This window comes from Mustelus asterias, chromosome 22 (assembly GCF_964213995.1).
Source record: "Mustelus asterias chromosome 22, sMusAst1.hap1.1, whole genome shotgun sequence".
NCBI classification, from domain to species: domain Eukaryota; kingdom Metazoa; phylum Chordata; class Chondrichthyes; order Carcharhiniformes; family Triakidae; genus Mustelus; species Mustelus asterias.
Window position 1 is genome coordinate 17,839,253 of NC_135822.1, and position 18,843 is coordinate 17,858,095.

At 45.1% G+C, this 18,843-nt stretch overlaps 1 protein-coding gene across 1 annotated transcript in view; it reads left to right on the top strand.

The window, feature by feature from the left end:
* The first annotated feature begins 317 nt into the window (after positions 1–317).
* The window catches only part of LOC144509742 (chromodomain-helicase-DNA-binding protein 5-like), an 80,012-nt gene continuing 61,486 nt past the window's right edge, over positions 318–18,843 (top strand). Inside the window, 4 exon segments of the mRNA XM_078238522.1 lie at positions 318–419; positions 12,938–13,056; positions 17,380–17,630; positions 18,707–18,837. Coding sequence (XP_078094648.1) covers positions 321–419; positions 12,938–13,056; positions 17,380–17,630; positions 18,707–18,837 — 600 coding nt within the window. The 5' untranslated portion in view covers positions 318–320.

Genomic DNA, 18,843 nt, shown 5'->3' on the forward strand with positions numbered 1-18,843 from the left:
TTATTGTTTGATAAGCAAGAAAAAAACTAATAATTCAATCCAGCATGGACACAAATGCTTCAGTTTTGATAGTTTTCTTTACTGTTGTTTCTTTACTTAGTGAACAGCAGAAGCCTACAGCTAACCGGTAGCTGATGTATGCACGTCCTCATCCTCCAATTACATTTTATTTTAATGTTTTTTCTGATGGGGAGTTTGGATGTCCTCTAGTCTGATGGAGTTAGTCCTTGGTTAAACTCTGAAAGTCTTTCTTGATTTCCACAGAGGAGGAGGAGGAAGAAGAGGAGGAGGAGGAGGAGGAAGAGGAAGGTCGCGAAGCAATGTTTTCTGAAGAAGAGCCAGCCAAAGTGAAGAAAAAAAGGAAACCACGGAAACAGAAAGAGAACAAGACTCCCAAAATGAAGAAGAGAAAGAAAGAGGTAACGTGGAGGAGAACCATGGCCATATTGATCTGAATGAGAAAAAGAATAAGAGAGATTATAGCAATGCTGAGGCATTTGTGGAAAAGAGGGGATTATAGCCATATTGAGATGAGGGGGAGGTAGCGAGAGATTGAGGTTGGGGAGGGGTGTAACGCGAGATTGAGGTTGGGGGGGGGTGTAACGCGAGACTGAGGTTGGTGGGGGTAACGCGAGATTGAGGTTGGGGGGGTAACGTGAGATTGAGGTTGGGAGAGTAATGCGAGACTGAGGTTGGGGGGGGTCTAATGTGAGATTGAGGTGGGGGCAGCGAGAAATTGAGGTGGGGGTAATGCGAGATTATAGTGATGCTGGGGTAGTTGACGGATGGAGAGGGATTGTCGCGAGGCTGGGGTAATTGGAAGTTTTGTGCTAATGATGACAAGCATTTTTATGGCAACTTTTGATATAAGAAACGTGGGTTTACAAATGGGGAAGAAATAAGTAAAATGATCAGAGAGCTGGAGGAATGGACTGAGAGTCATAGTCGGGAAGTCAAATTGACTGAAAACCTGGAAGCAAAGATGATTCATCTAAAGATTTTTTAAAGATGGTTGGAGAAGTGGAGAGAGTTTCCACATTTGAGAGTCCAAAGATGAGCGGGTTAGGTTGATTGGCCATGTTAAATTGACTCTGTCAGGTGGACTGGCAGGGTAAATAAGTGGGGTTACGGGATAGGGGTTGGGTGGGATTGTGGTCGGTGCAAACTCGATGGGCCAAATGGCCTCTGTCTGCACTGTAGGGATTCTGTGTTTAGTTCCAGACATTGGCACTGAGTGATTGAAGGTTCTGCCATGGGGTGAAGAGAAGGTATTACAGAGAGGATCTAAGGGGCTGGAGGCTGCAGGAGAGGATATATAACTGGAGGAGGTTGCTGAGTTAGGCTGATTCAAGGCTGTGGGTTTGTTGGTGAGGATGGTGATTTCAAATTTCAGGTGTTGGGGGACAGAATATTAGTGTGGAGCAGCAAAGATAGGAATGATAAGTGAGCAGGGCTTAGTGAAAGGATAGCCCTTTTTCATTACCAATGGACATCTCAAGCACTTTCCCAGCCAATGAAGCACTTTTGAAATGTGGTCATTGTTGTAATGCAGCCACGGCTGACTGGGATAGGATGTAGCGAAGTCAGAGTTTATGGAGGTTACCAAGGAGACCACTGGAGAAAAAACTCCAGAGGCAGCAAAACTGGTTATGGGTATCTGACAACGGGGATGTTTTTCTCATCTACGTGCTGCTCCTCGACCACACCATCTGAAAGCACAGAGTTAGTTTTACAAGTACGCTGATGACAACCAGTTCTACATCGCAATCACCTCCCTCAACTCCTTCGCTGTTGCTGAGTTATCAAGCTGTTTAACCAGCGTTCAGTACTGGGTGAGCAGAAGTTTCCTCCAATTAAATATTGGGAAGACTGAAGACATTGTTTTCAGTCCCTGCCCCAAACTCCATTCTCTTCATACCTGCTCCATCCCTCTGCCTGCCAACTGTCTGAGATTGTGCCAGGCTGTTGCTAACCTTAGTGGTGGCATGAATATGAAGGTCAAAAGCTCACCCTGGGATCAAATTTGGCACCGTGACTGCTTATTTCCACCTCAGTAACATCACCCGCATCTTCCCCTGTCTCAGCTCATCTGTGGCTGAGACCCTCATTCACGCCTTTGTTACCTTTAGACTTGACCATTCCAACTCACTCCAGGCTAGTCTTCCACATTCTGCCTTCTGTAAACTCGAGACAATCCAAAACTCTACTGTCTGTGTCGTAACCCACAGCAGGCCCTGTTCATTCCCCAATCGACCCTGTGCTCCCCCTGACCAAGCTTTAGATCATCTGACCAAGTACTTCCCTATGTGGCTCGGTGTTGCACTATATTCTATAATATTCTTGGGAAACAGCTGAGGAAGTTTCTTTGTTAAAGGTGCTTTATAGGTATGTTGTTCATTGAGGGAAGAGATGCTATGGAAGCCAGCTGCCTTGGTAATGGGTAAGATTGGAATATGCAGCCGAGCTCTTAAAACAGGACACCAAGGTTTTACCTGCTCTATTTCGGTGAGTGGCTGGTGAGGCGAGTGGAGTTTATGACGAGAATACAACCTGGAAAACTAGATAGTGGATGGGTAGCCTGATTGCACAGAGAAGGATACCAAGGCTTCAGAGAGACATTTTATTTATTCATTCATAGGATGTGGGTGTTGCTGGCTAGGCCAACATTTATTGTCCATCCCTAATTTCCCTTGGGAAGGTGGTGGTGAACAACCTTCTTGAACTGCTGCAGTCCATGTGATGTAGGTGCACCCACAGTGCTGTTAGGGAGGGAGTTCCAGGATTTTGATCCAGTGACAGTGAAAGAATGGCAATATCTTTCCAAGTCAGGGTGGTAATGGTTTGGAGGGGAACTTGGTGGTCTTCCCAAGTATCTGCTGCCCTTGTCCTTGATGGTGGTTATGAGTTTAAAAGATGCTATCTAAGTGAGTTCCTGCAGTGTAACTTGTAGATGGTACTCACTGCTGTCACCATGCTTCAGAGAAAGTGAATGTTTGTGGGTGGGGTGCCAATCATATGGGCTGCTTTGTCCTGAATGGTGGCAAGCTGTTGAGTATTGTTGGAACTGCACCCATTCAGGCAAGGGGAGGGTATTCTGTCATGCGCCTGACTTGTGCCTTGTAGATGGTGGACAGGCTTTGGACAGTCAGCAGGTGAGTTACTGACCGCAGGATTTCTATCCTTAGACCTGCTCTTGTAGTCGCAGTATTTATATGGCTAGTCCAGTTGAGTTTCTGATCAATGGTAACACCCAGGATGATGTGAATGGAGAATTCAGCAATGAGGCATTGAGTTTAAAAATTGGCAAGTCATGTTGTAGATTTATAGAACCTTAGTTAGGCCGCACTTGGAATATAGTGTTCAATTCTGGTCGCCACACTACCAGAAGGATGTGGAGGCTTTGGAGAGGATACAGAAAAGATTTACCAGGATGTTGCCTGGTATGGAGGGCATTAGCTATGAGGAGAGGTTGGAGAAACTTGGTTTGTTCTCACTGAAATGACAGAGGTTGAGGGGAGACCTGATGGAAGTCTACAAGGTTATGAGGGGCGTGGACAGAGTGGATAGTCAGAAGCTTTTTCCCAGGGTGGAAGAGTCAATTACCAGGGGGCATAGATTTAAGGTGCGAGGGGCAAGGTTTAAAGGAGATGTACGAGGCAGATTTTTTACAGAGGGTGCCTGGAACTCGCTGCTGGGGGAGGTAGTGGAACCAGATACGATAGTGAGTTTTAAGAGGCGTCTTGACAAATAGGATGGGAATAGAGGGATATGGTCCCCGGAATGGTCAGAGGTTTTAGTTCAGTCGGGCAGCATGGTCGGTGCAGGCTTGGAAGGCCTGAGGGCCTGTTCCTGTGCTGTAATTTTCTTTGTTCTTTGTAATGGATTTGAAGGTCAAGGGGTGATGGTTAGTTCTGTCTTGTTGGGTGTCATTGTCTGGCAGTTGTGTGGTGTGAATGTTGCTCATCAGCCCAAGTCTGGATTGTCCAGATCTTGCTGCATTTGGACATGGTCTGCTTCAGTATTTGAGGACTTGCGAATGGTGCTGAACATTGTGCAGTCATCGGCGATTATTCCCACTTCTGACCTTTTGATGGAAGGAAGTCATTGATGAAGCAGCTGGATGTGATGGACACTAACTTGAGGAACTACTTCAGTGAAGTCCTGAAATTGAGGTGATTGACCTCCAACCACCACAACCATCTTCCTTTGTGTCAGATATGTCTCCAATGGGGAGTTTTCCTCCTGATTCCCACTGACTTCAGTTTTGCTAGGGCTGTTTGATGCCGCACTTGGTCAAGCACTGCCTTGATGTCAAGGGTAGTCACACTCGTCTAATCTCTTTTGTCCATGTTTGAACCAAGGCTATAATGGAGGTCAAGAGCTGAGTGACCCTGGCAGAACCCAAACTGTGTGTCTGTGAGCAGATTATTGCTGATTCATTCGGGTGTTACCTGGTGTGAGGAAGTACAAATATCAAGAAAGACAGAAAGAGTTGGATAATTTTTGTTAGAATACCAGAGATTACAGGTTGACATATAGAAGTGCTTACAGTTTTTAAAGGATGGGACAGGGCAGGTAGAGTCAGACTACTTCTAGTAGGTAAGGGGGTCAAAAACAGGGACCAATGGATACAAGGGGAAGATGGTGGCTTAGTGGTGATGTTTCTGCACTAATAATCCTGAAACCCAGGTAATGCTCTGGGGACAGGTGTTCAAATCCCAACATGGCAGCTGCTGGAATTTGAATTCTGTTAATAAATCTGGAATTTAAAGCCAGTCTCAGTAATGGAACATGAAACCATCATTGATTGTCCTAAAAACCATCTGATTCACTAATGTCCTTTAGGGAAGGAAGTCTGCCATCCTTAACCACATGTAGGCCAGACCAGGTAAGGATGCAGACCTAAAGCAATGTGGGTGACTCATAGATACCCTCTGAAATGGCCTTGCAAACCAGTTGAGGGGCATTTAGGGATGGGCAACACATGTCCATATCCCATGAATGAATGAAGAAGAAAAGGTAATTTGTTTTGAGAATGGTAAAACTCCCTCAGGCGCAATTGAGGGGCTGAGGAGCTTACCCCGATTCCTGTCTCCTCCGTGTCAGTATTTGAGATCAGATTGGATAAAGGATGAAAGGATCTGAAAACAGGACAGTTTACCCACATGTTTGTTTGGAGGGTAAAAGCTAATACAGACCGTTTGGGTTGAATGGTCTGTTTCCATGTTGTAACTTTTATTTATTGAGGGTATTGTTCCGAATGGTCCAGGGTTGGGAACCACATTTTTGTTACAGAAGCTGTGGCAATTCAGATTTTTAAGAAGCAGGTGTCTGCCAAAGAGAGATGGGAGAATGGTCTTTGGCTGAGAACAATTTCAAGCTTAGCTGTTAAGCCCTTTGAGTTATTTGCCGATCAGCCACTGCCTGGACTTGAAAGAAGAGGAAGCCTTGCACTTTGATAGTGCCTTTTGTGACCTCAGGATGTCCCAAAGTGCTTTACAGTCAAGCGGCACGGTGACAGTGGTTAGCACTGCTGCCTCACAGCGCCAGGAACCTGGGTCCGATTCCCAGCTTGGGTCACTGTCGGTGTGAAGTTTGCATGTTCTCCCCGAGTCTCTGTGGGTTTCCTCCGGGTTCACCGGTTTCCTCCCATAGTCCGAAGGATATACGGGTTAGGTGGATTGGCCATGCAAAATTGCCCCTTGGGGTCAGGGGCACTAGCTAGGGTAAATGTATGGGGATAGGGCCTAGGTGGGTTCTGCACTGTAAGATTCAATGATTCTAAAGCACTTTTGAAGTAGCATCGCTGCTACAATGCAGCAACAGCTGATTTACACATATTTCACAGACGGCAATGAAATAAATGACCAGATAATTTAATGACATTGGCTGAGGGATAATTATCGGCAGGAATCTGCTGGGGAGAAACCCGCCCACCACTGTTCTTCAGAATAGTGATCGGGAGTCCACTTGAGAGGGCTGATGGACCACAGATTAAAGCCCCAAATGAAAGATGTCACCTCTCAGTACTGCAGAGCTTGCGGGGTGAGGGGGGGGGGGGGGGTATATAAATGCAGGTGGTTGTTTGTAAAAGGCATCCAGTAAATTATGTCCCTTGGGTGGGTGGGTAATTATTTCAGTGGCAACACGAGACCACAAAAAATTAAAATCCGATTGAGTAGTTCATGTTTAAATGTTACTTTTTAAAATTGATTGGTAGCCTCTCTAAGTGAGGAGTAGAGCCTGTGCATGAAGTCTTTTAGTGTGAGGAGGCTGTTACATTGCAGCTCCCACATGGTTCTGGCTGGCCAGGAGACTCTCTCTCTTTTACCTTGGGCTACGTTCTGTGGCTGTCAATTCCTGAAGTGGTTAAATGTAAATGAGGTGGTCAGCAACATTTGGCATTAGTGAGGTCATGTGACAATGGCACAGCAGGGAGATCTGTTCAGACCTCTCTTAACTCTTGGATGTTGGCACAGTCGTTAGCACTGCTGTCTCACAGCGCCAGGGACCCGGCTTGGGTCGCTGTCTATGCGGAGTCTGCACGTCCTTCCCGTGTCTGTGTGGCTTTCCTCTGGGTGATCTCACAGTCTGAAAGACGTGTTGGTCATGCTAAATTCTCCCTCAGTGTATCCAAACAGGTGCTGGAGTGTGGCGACTACGGGATTTTCACAGTAGCCTCATTGCAGTGTTACTGTAAGCCTACTTGTGACACTAATAAACTTTAAACTGATTTGTGACATAATGCATTCAATGAAACCTGATTATAGACAAGACGAACCTGCCGTTTTTGATCCTTACTGCTACTCCCCGCTCAGCTGGTCCTGGCAAGGAAACAAAGAATATTTGTGGTGCACTTGATGCCTTCTTGGACCATTGGGCACTTCAGGGTGCAGAGAATCTTTTAGACACATAACAGCATTGTTATTTAGTTGAGAAGGTTCCCGATGCTTTTGTTGGGTTTGTTGCTTATGTTGAGCTCTTAGTCTGATGGACCATACGTTTCCTCCTGACATCAGCAGTGCCTGAAAGGGCACTTATGCCTATTGGTGCATCAAAGTAAGCCCCTTCTCTATTACTAGTTCTTTAAGATCGGCCCCTTGGAGGAAGTAGTGTTGCCTGATTGCACTTGATGTCGGTAGTGGGGAAAATTCTTGAGTCCAATATCAAGGATTCTATAGTGGAGCACTTGGAAAACAGTGGCAGAATCAGAAAGAGTCAGCATGGCTTTACGAAAGGGAAATCATACTTGGCAAATCTACAGGAATACTTCAAGGATGTAATTTAGTAGAATTGATAAGAGAGAGGCAGTGGATGTGGTTTATTTGGATTTTCGGAAGACATTCGACAAAAATCCCATTTAAGGGATTGATATGTAAAATTAAAGTCCATGGGATTGGGGACAGTGTATTGAAATGGATAGAAAACTGGTTAGCAGACAGGAATCAAAGAGTAGTGGAATATTTTTTCCCAAATGGCAGGCAGTGACTAGTGGGGTACCGTAGGGATTAGTTCTAGGACCCCCAGCTACTCATACATATTAACGATTTAGATGAGGGAACTAAATGCAGTATCTCCAGATTGACACAGATGACACAGTTGTCTGGGCACATGAGCTGTGAGAAGGATGCAGAGATGCTTCAGTATGATTTAGACAAGCTGAGTGAGTGGGCAAGTGATTGGCAGATGCAGCATAATGTGTTAAGGTTATCCACTTTAGTAGCAAAAACAAGAAGGCAGATTATTATTTGGCTGTAAATTGAGAGAAGGGAGTGTGAAACAAGACCTAGGTCCTCGTATACCAGTTGCTGAAGGTAAGCACGCAGATGTAGCCGGCAGTAAAAAAGGCAAATGATATGTTGGCCTTCAAAGGAAGGATGTTCTTGCTCTAGAGGGAGTGCAGAGAAGATTTACCAGACTGTTTCCTGGGATAGCAGGACTGATGAGGAGAGATGGTTAGGATTATATTTGCTAGTGTTCCGAAGAATGAGGGGGGATCTCGGAGAAATCTATAAAACTCTTACAGGACTAGACAGGGTAGATGCAGGAAGGATGTTCCTGATGGTGTAGGTGTCCAAAACCAGGGGTCCTAGTCTGGGGATATGGGGTAAATCTTTTAGGACTGTGATGAGGAGAGATTTCTTCACCCAGGGAGTGAGTGATAAGCTTGTGGAATTCGCTACCACAGTTGAGGCCAAAACATTTTATATTTTCAAAAAGGAGTTAGATATAGCTCTTGGGTTGAAAGGGAGATGGTGTGGGGGGGAAGGTGGGATTAGGCCATTGAGTTGGATGATCAGCCACGATTGTAATGAATGGCGGAGCAGGCTTGAAGGGCCAAATAGCCTACTCCTGCTCCTATCTTCTATGTTTGACATCAAGAGCTAAGTGCAGTGACTGATGGACTTTGGTACTGATGATGATTCAGTGACTGTTTTTGGGAGTCCAGTCAAACTGGCAAAATCTGCTGCCTAACATTTTGGGTATTTCCCCATCTAACTTGTTCCTGGCTGTGGAACTGTATCTGCCTTGGAAATTCAGGACAGTGCTTGAGAATCTAAAGTAGGCCTCAGTACCCCTGGATTAATGAGTCGGTAAGGGATGGGGGTGGATTTCAGTTAAGTTTATTTATTAGTCACAAGTAAGGCTTGCATCAACACTGCAATGAAGTTACTGTGAAATTTCCCTAGTCACCACATTCCCGCGCCTGTTCGGGTCGATGCACCTAAACAGAGATCCTGGTTCAACATTTGTTCTTCAACCCAGATCACTAAAAGCAGATTATCTGGTTGTTATCACAATGCTGTTTGTGGGATCTTACTATGTGAAAGTAGTCTTGTATTTCCTACAGGAACAACTTGCAATTATCTGACACATTTAATGTAGTAAAATGCCCTAAGTCACTTTACGTGAGTTTTATCAAACAAAGTTTGACACTGAGCTATGTACAGGGTGGCACATTAGCACAGTGGTTAGCACTGCTACCTCACCGCATTAGGGACCTGGGTTCAGTTGCGGCCTTGGGTGGAGTTTGCATGTTCTCCCCGTGCTTGCATTGGTTTTCTCCCACAGTCCAAAAATGTGTAGCTTTAGGGGGATTAGCGGGGTAAATGCATGAGGTTATGGGGATAGGGCAGGGGGTGGGACTGGGTAAGATGCTCTTTCAGAGTCAGTGTAGACTTGATGGGCCAAAAGACCTCCTTCTGCACCGTAGGGATCCTATGATAAGATATTAGGACAGGTGACCAATTGCTTGTTCAAAGAGGTAGATTTTAAGAAACCTCTTGTTAGAGGAGAGAGAGGTAGGAGCATAGGAACAGGAGTAGGCTGTTCAGCCCATCGAGCCTATTCTGTCATTCAATACGATCATGGCTGGCACTTCAATGCTTTTTACACTATCCGTGTAACCTCTTACGTAATTGTTAATCAAGATATCAATCTCTATCTTCCACAGCCCTCTGGGGTAGAGAATTCCAAAGATTCACAATCTTCTGTGCAAAGAAATTTCTCCTTCTCTCAGTCCTAAGTGGCATTCCCCCTTATTTTGAAATTGTACCCCCTGGTCCTAGACACCCCAACCAAGGAAAACATCTTACCTGCATCTGCCCTTTGTTGTCTATAAGGTAGAGAGGTTTAGGGAAGAAATCCCAAAACCTTAGAGCCTAGGTAGCTGAAATGGCCACCAGTGAGAGACAGATTAAAATCTGCTTTCTCAAGATCCTCAATTGATTGAATGCAGGGTATCTCAGAGAAGATGGAGAGGGGTGAGGCCATGGAGAGATTTGATTCATTATTGCCGCATGTATTGGGATACAGTGAAAAATATTGTTTCTTGCGCGCTATGCAAACAAAAACATACTGTTCATAGAATACATAGGAGAGAAGTAAAGGATAAGGTGCAGAATGTAGTGTTACTGGCATAGCTAGGGTGTAGTGAAAGATCAACTTAATATAAGGTAGGTCCATTCAAAAGTCTGATGGCAGCAGGGAAGAAGCTGTTCTTGAGTATATTGGCACGTGACCTCAGACTTTTGTATCTTTTTCCAGGCGGAAAAAGGTGGAAGAAATTTGAAAACAAAGATAATTTTAAAATCTTTGTTAAATCTATGTTGCAAATGGTATTTAGCATTTGTTGCAAATGGATTGAAGCATATGAATAAAGCTTACAATTATACAGGGCACTGGTGAGGTCTCCTTACCTAAGAAAGTGCCTATTTGCTCTAAAGGGAATGCACTAGACTGTTTCGTAGAATCAAGAGGATTGTCTTCTGAGGAAAGGTCAAGTAAACTAAGCCTATATTCCCTGAAGTTTAGAAAAATGAGAGGTGATGTAACTGAAAAATATAACATTTATTTTAAGGGGCTTGACTAGTAGATTCTGAGATGTTTTCCTGGATGAAGAATATAAAACCCAGGATGACGGTCTCAAAGTAAGATGTCAGCCATTTTGGACTAAGGTGTGGAACTCTGAGGGTTGTAAACCTTTGGGATTCTCTATCCCATGGAGCTGTTGATGTTCACATGGTCTGGAATGGGGGGGTGGGGGTGAGTTAATAGGTTGTGATGAACAAAGCATCGTAGCTGTGAGGGACAGCTCGGTGGATAGGATATTGGTATGTAGATAGGCTGGAAAATTGGGCGGGGATCCTGGATTCAGGATTCAATCCTGGACCGGGGAGCGGCGCGGGCTTGGAGGGCCGAAGGGCCTGTTCCTGTGCTGTATTGTTCTTTGTTCAAGACCGATCGATAGATTTTTGGGTACTAGGGGAATTTATGAATTCTGGGGATAGTGTGGGGTGGGTGGAGTTGAGACTGGTCATAATGTTGTCGAATGACCTACTCCGGTGCTTATTACGTTGCGTTCTTATGTTATGACAGTGATGGCGTGTCAGAGCTATTTCATTGGCTGTAAAGCACTTTTGGACTCTGAGTTTATGAAAGGTGCTAAATAAATGCAAGCCTTTTTCTTTTCATTGGCTTAGAGCATAGAACCGTATAGCACAGGAACAGGCCCTTTGGCCCAAGATATTGTGCTGAACTTGACACCAAATTAAACTAATCCCTTCTGCCTGCCCTTGGTCCATATTACTCTATTCCCTGCATATTCATGTGCTTATCTAAAAGCCCCTTTCGTATCTGCCTATTGAACAAACCTTCTCTGAAAGTGCATGTATGTGGGTTTTGGGTCAGGACAGAGTTGGGTTGGGTTCTGGTGTCCCTGGGGTCCTGTAGCCAGCTGTTACTCACTGTCATAGTTCAGAGTGAAGACAGGGCTGAACGTTTAGTCAAGTGTTAGAGTGCCTGCCTGTTTGCACCTCAAGTAGAATCATAAAATCCCTCCAGCACAGAAGGTAGCCTTTCGGCCCATTGAACCTGTACTGACAACAATCCCAACCAGGCCTATCCCCGTGACCCCATGTATTTACCCTGCTAACACATTCCACTCCACCCCCCCCCCCCCCCCCCTCCCCTCGGACATTAAGAGCCAATTTAACATGGCCAATCCACCTAACCCGCAAATCTTTGGAGAGAGCTAATTTGTTAGGAAAAGACGTCATGCCATCTTGCGACACCTGGAGGAACTTTATGGGCCATCAGGATTTCAGTGAACCTGTGCGATTTTTGTTTTTAGTGATTAAACACCACTAAAGTTTGGCAAGGGTGGGAAAATAAAAGCGGAAGATGTTGGAAATACTCAGCAGGCCAGGCTACACCTATGGAGAGAGGAGCAGGGAGAATGTTTTTAAGGTTGTTGACTTTCGTCAGAACTGGAGAAAGTTTAAAAGATGTGACCGGTTTTAAGCAAGAGCGGAAGTGGGGGTAGTGTGAAGAACAAAAGGGAAGATCTGTGATAGGGTAGAAGGCAGGAATGATCAAATGACTAAAGAGATGATGGTGCAGTGCAAAAGCATAACGAGACAAGCAAATGAAAGCTGAGTTCAAAGCAGTTGTAAATTGCGGCAGCATAACCATACCAGTCGATGCTTTCTGAGAAAATTGTTACAATTCAGGTCGGATACTTCAAGGTGTTCTATGAAGCTCGCCTGACCTGTCATGTTTTACGTTGAATTTGGCTAGGATGAGCATGAGCGCTTTCACTTCAGGTGTGAGCCAACTGACCCACGAGGAGCTTTTATCAAAAACAAAGTTTAATTAAGAATGTTGTTAACATGTATAGTAAGACAATTAGCAAGAACTTCTAACAATTACAAACTAGAAGCACAGCAACCCCGATAATGTATAACTCTTAAGGAATATCTGTGTGTTCCAACCAAAGCCAACACCAAACCCTCCAAATAAGCACAGTACAGCATAGGCTAATGTCCACTTGTTACAGGAATCCAGCCTCCTGGGTTGAATGCTGAAATCCCTGGTGAAGAAATTTGGAAGAGGTTGTAATCGAATCTCTTTCCCAAAACACAGCTTCTTAAAGAGAAGAACAGGGAGAGAGACTGCCTCTTAGCTTGCTGCTAAAGCTGCTTCAAAACACACTGCCCAAAACGAAACTGAAAGCAGAAAGGAAAAAATCCCTAGGACCTGACTGCCACAAATGAAACTGAGAGGACAAAGGAAAAAGCCCCTATTATCTGACTGCCGCAGTTTAGCTCCACCCCAATGACATCGCTGAAGCTGTAAGCTGCATGATTTTTGAAAAAAAACTTCCTTAAAGGTACACTCACATGACAAAATAACAGCAAAGGTTGTGGCCTGAAGCTGCTGAATGTAATGTTGAATTTGGAAGCCTGTAAAATATCTATTGAAAGGCGTCGTGTTGTTCTTAGCTAGCCCCTAAAGGTTTTGAAAAAACCTTGAAATTGGAGGAAGAATGGGGAGCTGAGGAGTTCCTCGATTCTGGGGTGCTGAGGCAGAATATTTCGAGGATAGTTCAGATCCCTTGGTCACAATCCGTTTCACTCTTTTATCCCATGTTCTTCAGGAGCAGAAGTCCTCCACATACTTAATGGATGACTGGGGTTTGGAGGATGTGGATTACGAGTTCACAGAGGAGGATTACCACACCTTGACCAACTACAAAACCTTCAGCCAGTTCCTGAGGTACATATTGATGGAATAATTGTTCAAGAGCGCCTTGCCTCTCCTTTTTTTAAAGATTATATTCAGTTTGTTTTTTGCTGTTCGTTATATTCACTTACTCTTATCGTTTTTTGCCCACACTTTCCATGCAAATTTGCACTACTCTGAACGGAACAGGGCAAAGCTTTATCACACCAGAATAAACGCCCAAACACTGTTCAATCCAGGCTTCCGAGCCTTGATCTGTTTACACTCCCAAGTTCCATTTGCAGTATTCGACTCATGGAATCGAAATAGATGCCTGCTAATGTTTGGTCCCATGTGGCATGCATTGTGATTCGAGCACAGTGAAATGTTCACTAAATGTGTTAATGGCGATTACTAGCAGGACCAACCGTTCATTAATTCGATAAGTGTGTCCAGTTTGAGACTATTGCATTTTCTTCAAAGTGTCTTAATGGGAATGTCAGGCATCCTTTGCGCTCAAACATTGGTTAATGTCTTGCTGGCAGCAACAAATTCAACACCAATTCTAAATGTAAACACTGTGAATTACAGTGTATTGATTTCCCTTAATGTGTTGTCTTGTGTGCGGAAAATGGGGATGTGAGCTACCTAACATTACGATTTTCTAAGAATCTCACAATGATACAGTGCAGAAGGAGGCCATTTGGTCCATGGCCCTTGTGCTGGCTCTTTCTGAATAGAATCCCGACAGTGCAGAAGGAGGCCATTGAGTCTGCACCGACCACAATCCCACCCAGGCCCTATCCCCATAACCCTACCTATTTACTAGTTCCCCTGAAACTAAGGAGCAATTTAGGTTAATTGGCCATGCCGCACAACTTTGGACTGTGGGAGGAAACCGGAGCCCTCGGAGGCAATCCATGCAGATACGGGGAGAATGTGCAAACTCCACACAGACAGTGACCCAAGGCTAGAATTGAACCTTGGTCCCTGGCGCTGTGAGGCAGCAGTGCTAATCGCTGTGTCAAATGCCACCCTAGACCTGTAACTTTTTCGCTTCTGGTTTCTATTCAGTTCTTTTTAGAATATTTCCATGGAATCTGATTCAACCATCGTTTTAGGCAGTGTCCAGACAGCAACAGCCTGCTGTTTTTAACAAAATAATATCCTCCTGTTAAAGTTTATAATTTATTTATTAATGTCACCAGTGGGCTTACATTAACACTGCAATGAAGTTACTGTGAAAATTTTGCCTCTGGGTCTTTTGTCAATTACCTTAAATATGTCTTTTCTGGTTACCAACCCTTCTGCTGCTAATGGAAACAGTTCTTGTCTCTTCTGCTTGTTTGAGTTGTTGAACCTTTCTCCATCCTTTGTTCCACCATATGCAGCCGAACCTTCACCCATCTAGTCTTCACTCTCTCTGGCCTTAAGACAATTAGCAAATTGACAGACTTAAAAGTCACTCACTGACTTTGGTGTGCATTGTGGTTCAGTGGTAGAATTCTCGCCTGCCACGCGGGAGGCCTTGGTTCGATCCCTGGCCAAGGCAAAGCCCCTTCTTTCACGGTGGCACAGTGGTTAGCACTGCTGCCTCACAGTTCCAGCGACCTGGGTTCAATTCCCGGCTTGGGCCACTGTCTGTGTGGAGTTTGCACGTTCTCCTAGCGTCTGCGTGGTTTTCTTCTGGGTGCCCGAGTTTCCTCCCACAATCTAAAAGATGTGCTGGTTGGGTGCATTGACCCGAACAGTCGCCGGAGTGTGGCGACTAGGAGATTTTCACAGTAACTTCCTTGCAGTGTTAATGTAAGCCTTACTTTTGACTCATAAAAAATAAACAAACAAGTGTTCTGACAAATACATGAAGCAAGATTGTTTTTTACGGAGCGGGTTTTCATTATATGGGGCACACTGCCTTTCAGAGGTGTTGTATCATTTCTATTCCAAACCCCTTGGTTGTTCCATTCCATTCTTTTTTAAAACCTTCACCTCCATAGCCAAGCCATCTGTCATCCCTCCTATTATGCCCTTGTTTGTCTCTGTGCCTGTTTATCTTTCCAACTCCTATGGGACATTTTATTAAAGCCAGGATAGAAATGCACACTGCTCCACTGATGTAACAGATTTTACAGTAAATACCAAACTTAGTATCCCAAGTGGGGGCAATGACTGATCTGGGATCTAAAACTCTGCCCCCTCAGAAGGTTGTGAATGCCAGGGATCAGTTGGAGCTTTCAATGTGAGAGTGGTCTTTTTTTGGATAAAGGTATCAAGGGCTATGAGCAAAGGCTGTGAAATGGGAGGTAAGGAGCAGATCAGCCGTGATCTATTCATGGAATGATGGCTCAGATGCAAAGATCTGAATGGTTTCTTTGTTGCTCTGCATTGCTGGGGTGACGGGCGGAGTTCTACAGTTAGACTCTAACTTCCTTGGTTACAGGAGGGCGGGCATAAATCAGCAAGAATCCTTCTCCCTGATTGCTATCTCAAACATCTCTGCTCGTCTCCCCTCCCCACCCCACCCCCAAATTACTATCAGTGGACTTTTGATGAACCAGGATTGGGTTTGTATGTGATAATCCCCTTGGCCAAGTAGCCCTCTATCTCTTGGGTTTATGGAGGGAGTTGAACTATTTTGTTGTGAGCTACTAAATGTTACCTGTGGATTCTAAACCCAGCAATTGGCAGCACCTTCAGGAATAGAGGAGTTTTGAGTGGGTAAAATGTCGTCTTATTGAAATCCTAACCTATGCCTTTGTTCCCTGCAGCCTATTCCAGTGTCGTCCTGGTAGTAACCATCCACTCTCCATAAACCCCAGCTCATCTAAATCTCTGCTGTCCATACGTTAACTCTCTCAAAGTTGCATTTACTCTGTGCTTACTGACCTACATTGGCTTCTGGTCCACCAGTAGCTAGGTTTTAGAATTCTAATCCCTCCATGGCTTAGTCTTTCCTCCTTATCTCTAACTCCTTGGAGCCCTATAACTCTTCCAATTCAGGCCTCTTGCACATCCTTAACTTTAATTGGCAGCCATGCCTTCAGCTGTCTAGGCCCGAAGCTCTGGAATTCCTTCCCACCTCTCCACCCTTCTTGCTCCTCTACCACTTTCCTCCTTTAAGGTGCTTCTTAACCAATCTTTGACCAAGCTGGGCAATTTAGAAGGATTTTGTTTACACTGTTTTTATTCATTCCTGGGATGTGGACATCGCAGGCAAGGCCAGCATTTGTTGACCCTCCCTTATTGCCCTTGAGTAGGTGGTTGTGAGCCACCTTCTTGAACCGTAGCAGTCCACCCGATATGACTCTTCTGTCGTGTTTTGATGCAATTGAATAACTTGCTCGGCCATTTCAAAGGGTACTTGCTATGATCTGGAGTCAGGTGTAGGCCAGATAAGTAAGGATGGCAGATTTCCTTCCCTAAAGAACATTAGTAAGCCAGATGAGCTTTTGCAACAATTATTGATGGTTTCAGTGTCACTATTACTGAGACTAGTTTTCAAATCCAGATTTATTAATTAGTCAAACCTATGAACTAATTGAACTTTAATTCTACTGGCTGCCGTGATGCGATTTTAACCCGTTTCCGCGAAGCATTAACCTGGGCCTCTGGATTGCTAATCAAGTGATATTAGCACAATACCGCCACGGTGAGAATGTGGAACCCACAAGGAGTAATTGATATCTCTAGGGTTGATGTATTTAGGGCAAAATTAGATAACCAAATGAGGGAGAAAGGAATAGAAGGATATGGGGTTAGATGAAGTAGGATGGGAGGTAACTTGTGTTGAGCATAAACAGCAGCGTGGACCAGAGGGCTGAATGGCCTATATCTATGCTGTGAATTCATCAAATTTTATGTAATCCTTTTGTCACCTGTCCTAACACCATCTTAAGTTTTCTAATGTCAAAATCTGTTTATTTATTAGTGTCACAAGTAGGCTTACATTAACACTGCAATGAAGTTACTGTGAAAACCCCCTAATTGCCACACTCCGGCACCTGTTCGGGTACACTGAGGGAGAATTTAGCATGGCCAATGCACCCTAACCAGCACGTCTTTCAACTGTGGGAGCAAACCAGAGCACCTGGAGGATACCATGTAGACACGGGGAGAACTCCACACAGACAGTGACCCAAGCTGGGATTTGAACCCAGGTCCCTGGCGCTGTGAGGCAGCAGTGCTAACCATTGTGCCACAGTGTCACCTATTTGATAGTTCTTCTTGAAGCAACTTGAGACATTTTTGTTATGTTAACGATCCTTCCATAAATGCAAGTTGTTTCTGCCAGTTAATTCTCAGTAGTTGCCTCCAGTTTATTGGAGTGCGTCTTGTGGAATAGTCTGACCAGTCTTTTGGTTTCTGTTTCCCCAACAGGCCGCTCATTGCCAAGAAGAATCCGAAAATCCCCATGTCGAAAATGATGACGGTGCTCGGTGCTAAATGGCGGGAGTTCAGTGCCAATAATCCTTTCAAAGGGACCTCGGTGGCTGCGGCAGAGGCGGCAGCAGCCGCGGTGGCAGCCGCAGTGGAACAGGTGATCGTGGCTCCACCAGTACCAATTTCACTGCCACCCCCTGTCCAGCCCCCCGCCCCTGTAAGGAAAGCCAAGACCAAAGAAGGGAAAGGTAAAGGCTGCTTTCACACACACAACCTGCAAATCCAGTTGGAGGGTGAGAGAACCCCAATGGATCAGCTGATAGATGTAATGCACTGTGTGGGAACGGAGCTCAAACAGACCGGGAATGGTTCCTGGTTTGGGCACTTGTCTGCCCTTGGCCTCAGTACCACAGTGCTAGACAATAGGACCAGGGTTCTTCCATCTAATTCCATTGGCAGGCGGGTCAGTAACCAGAGAGGCCACATTGAAAGAAATCAGCACAAAACCCATGATGGGGCGGGGGGGGATTATATTCTCTGAACCAACAAGTTATAAAGTTAAAGTTTATTTATTAGTCACAAGTAAGTTACTGTGAAATTCCCCTAGTCGCCACACTCCGGCGCCTGTTCGGGTCAATGCACCCTAACCAGCATGTCTTTCAGACTGTGGGAGGAAACTGGAGCACCTGGAAGAAACCCATGCAGACACAGGGAGAACGTGCAAACTCCACACAGTAGAGACAGTGACCCAGCCGGGAATCGAACCCAGGTCCCTGGCGCTGTGAGGCAGCAGTGAGATTGCCACCGTGCTGCCCCCGTTATGATCAGGAATGTAGTGACTATAAGAATGATGGAAACAGATTCAATAGAAACTTTCAAAAGGAATTGGATGAATATTTGAAAAGGAGAAATTTTCAGGGCTCTGGGGAAAGAGTGGGGGGGAGAGAGGCCATTAGGAAGATATTTCGGAAAAGGTTGGCACAGGTACGATGGGCTGAATGGCTCCTATGATTCTGATCACTGGATCTTGATAAGGTGTTCATGTCTAGACACCTGGTGAGGACAGGACCAGGCTCTATTGTGGTGCCCCTTATGGTCCAATAGTCTGCAAGTGCCTGCTGTCTGGTTTGTGAGGGTGTGTGAGACCCTTACTCGTGGACTGTATTCCACTGAGAGTCACCATCTTCAGCTGAGGAAGGATGAAGAAACAGGGAGGGGAGAGAATCTCACTAGATTAATTTAGGAACCTGGACTGCAGAGAGTCAAACTCCAGTTCCCTCTGATAACCAGTCTATGCTTCATCAGTGTCACTGTCTGGTCACAGGTCCAGGGGTCCGGAAAAAAAGTAAAAGTGCCCGAGCGGCTGAACTGAAGAAGAAAGGCAAAGGGAAGAAGATGGCACCTTTGAAGATCAAGCTGGGAGGATTCAGCGGCAAACGGAAAAAGGGGTCTTCGGTAAGA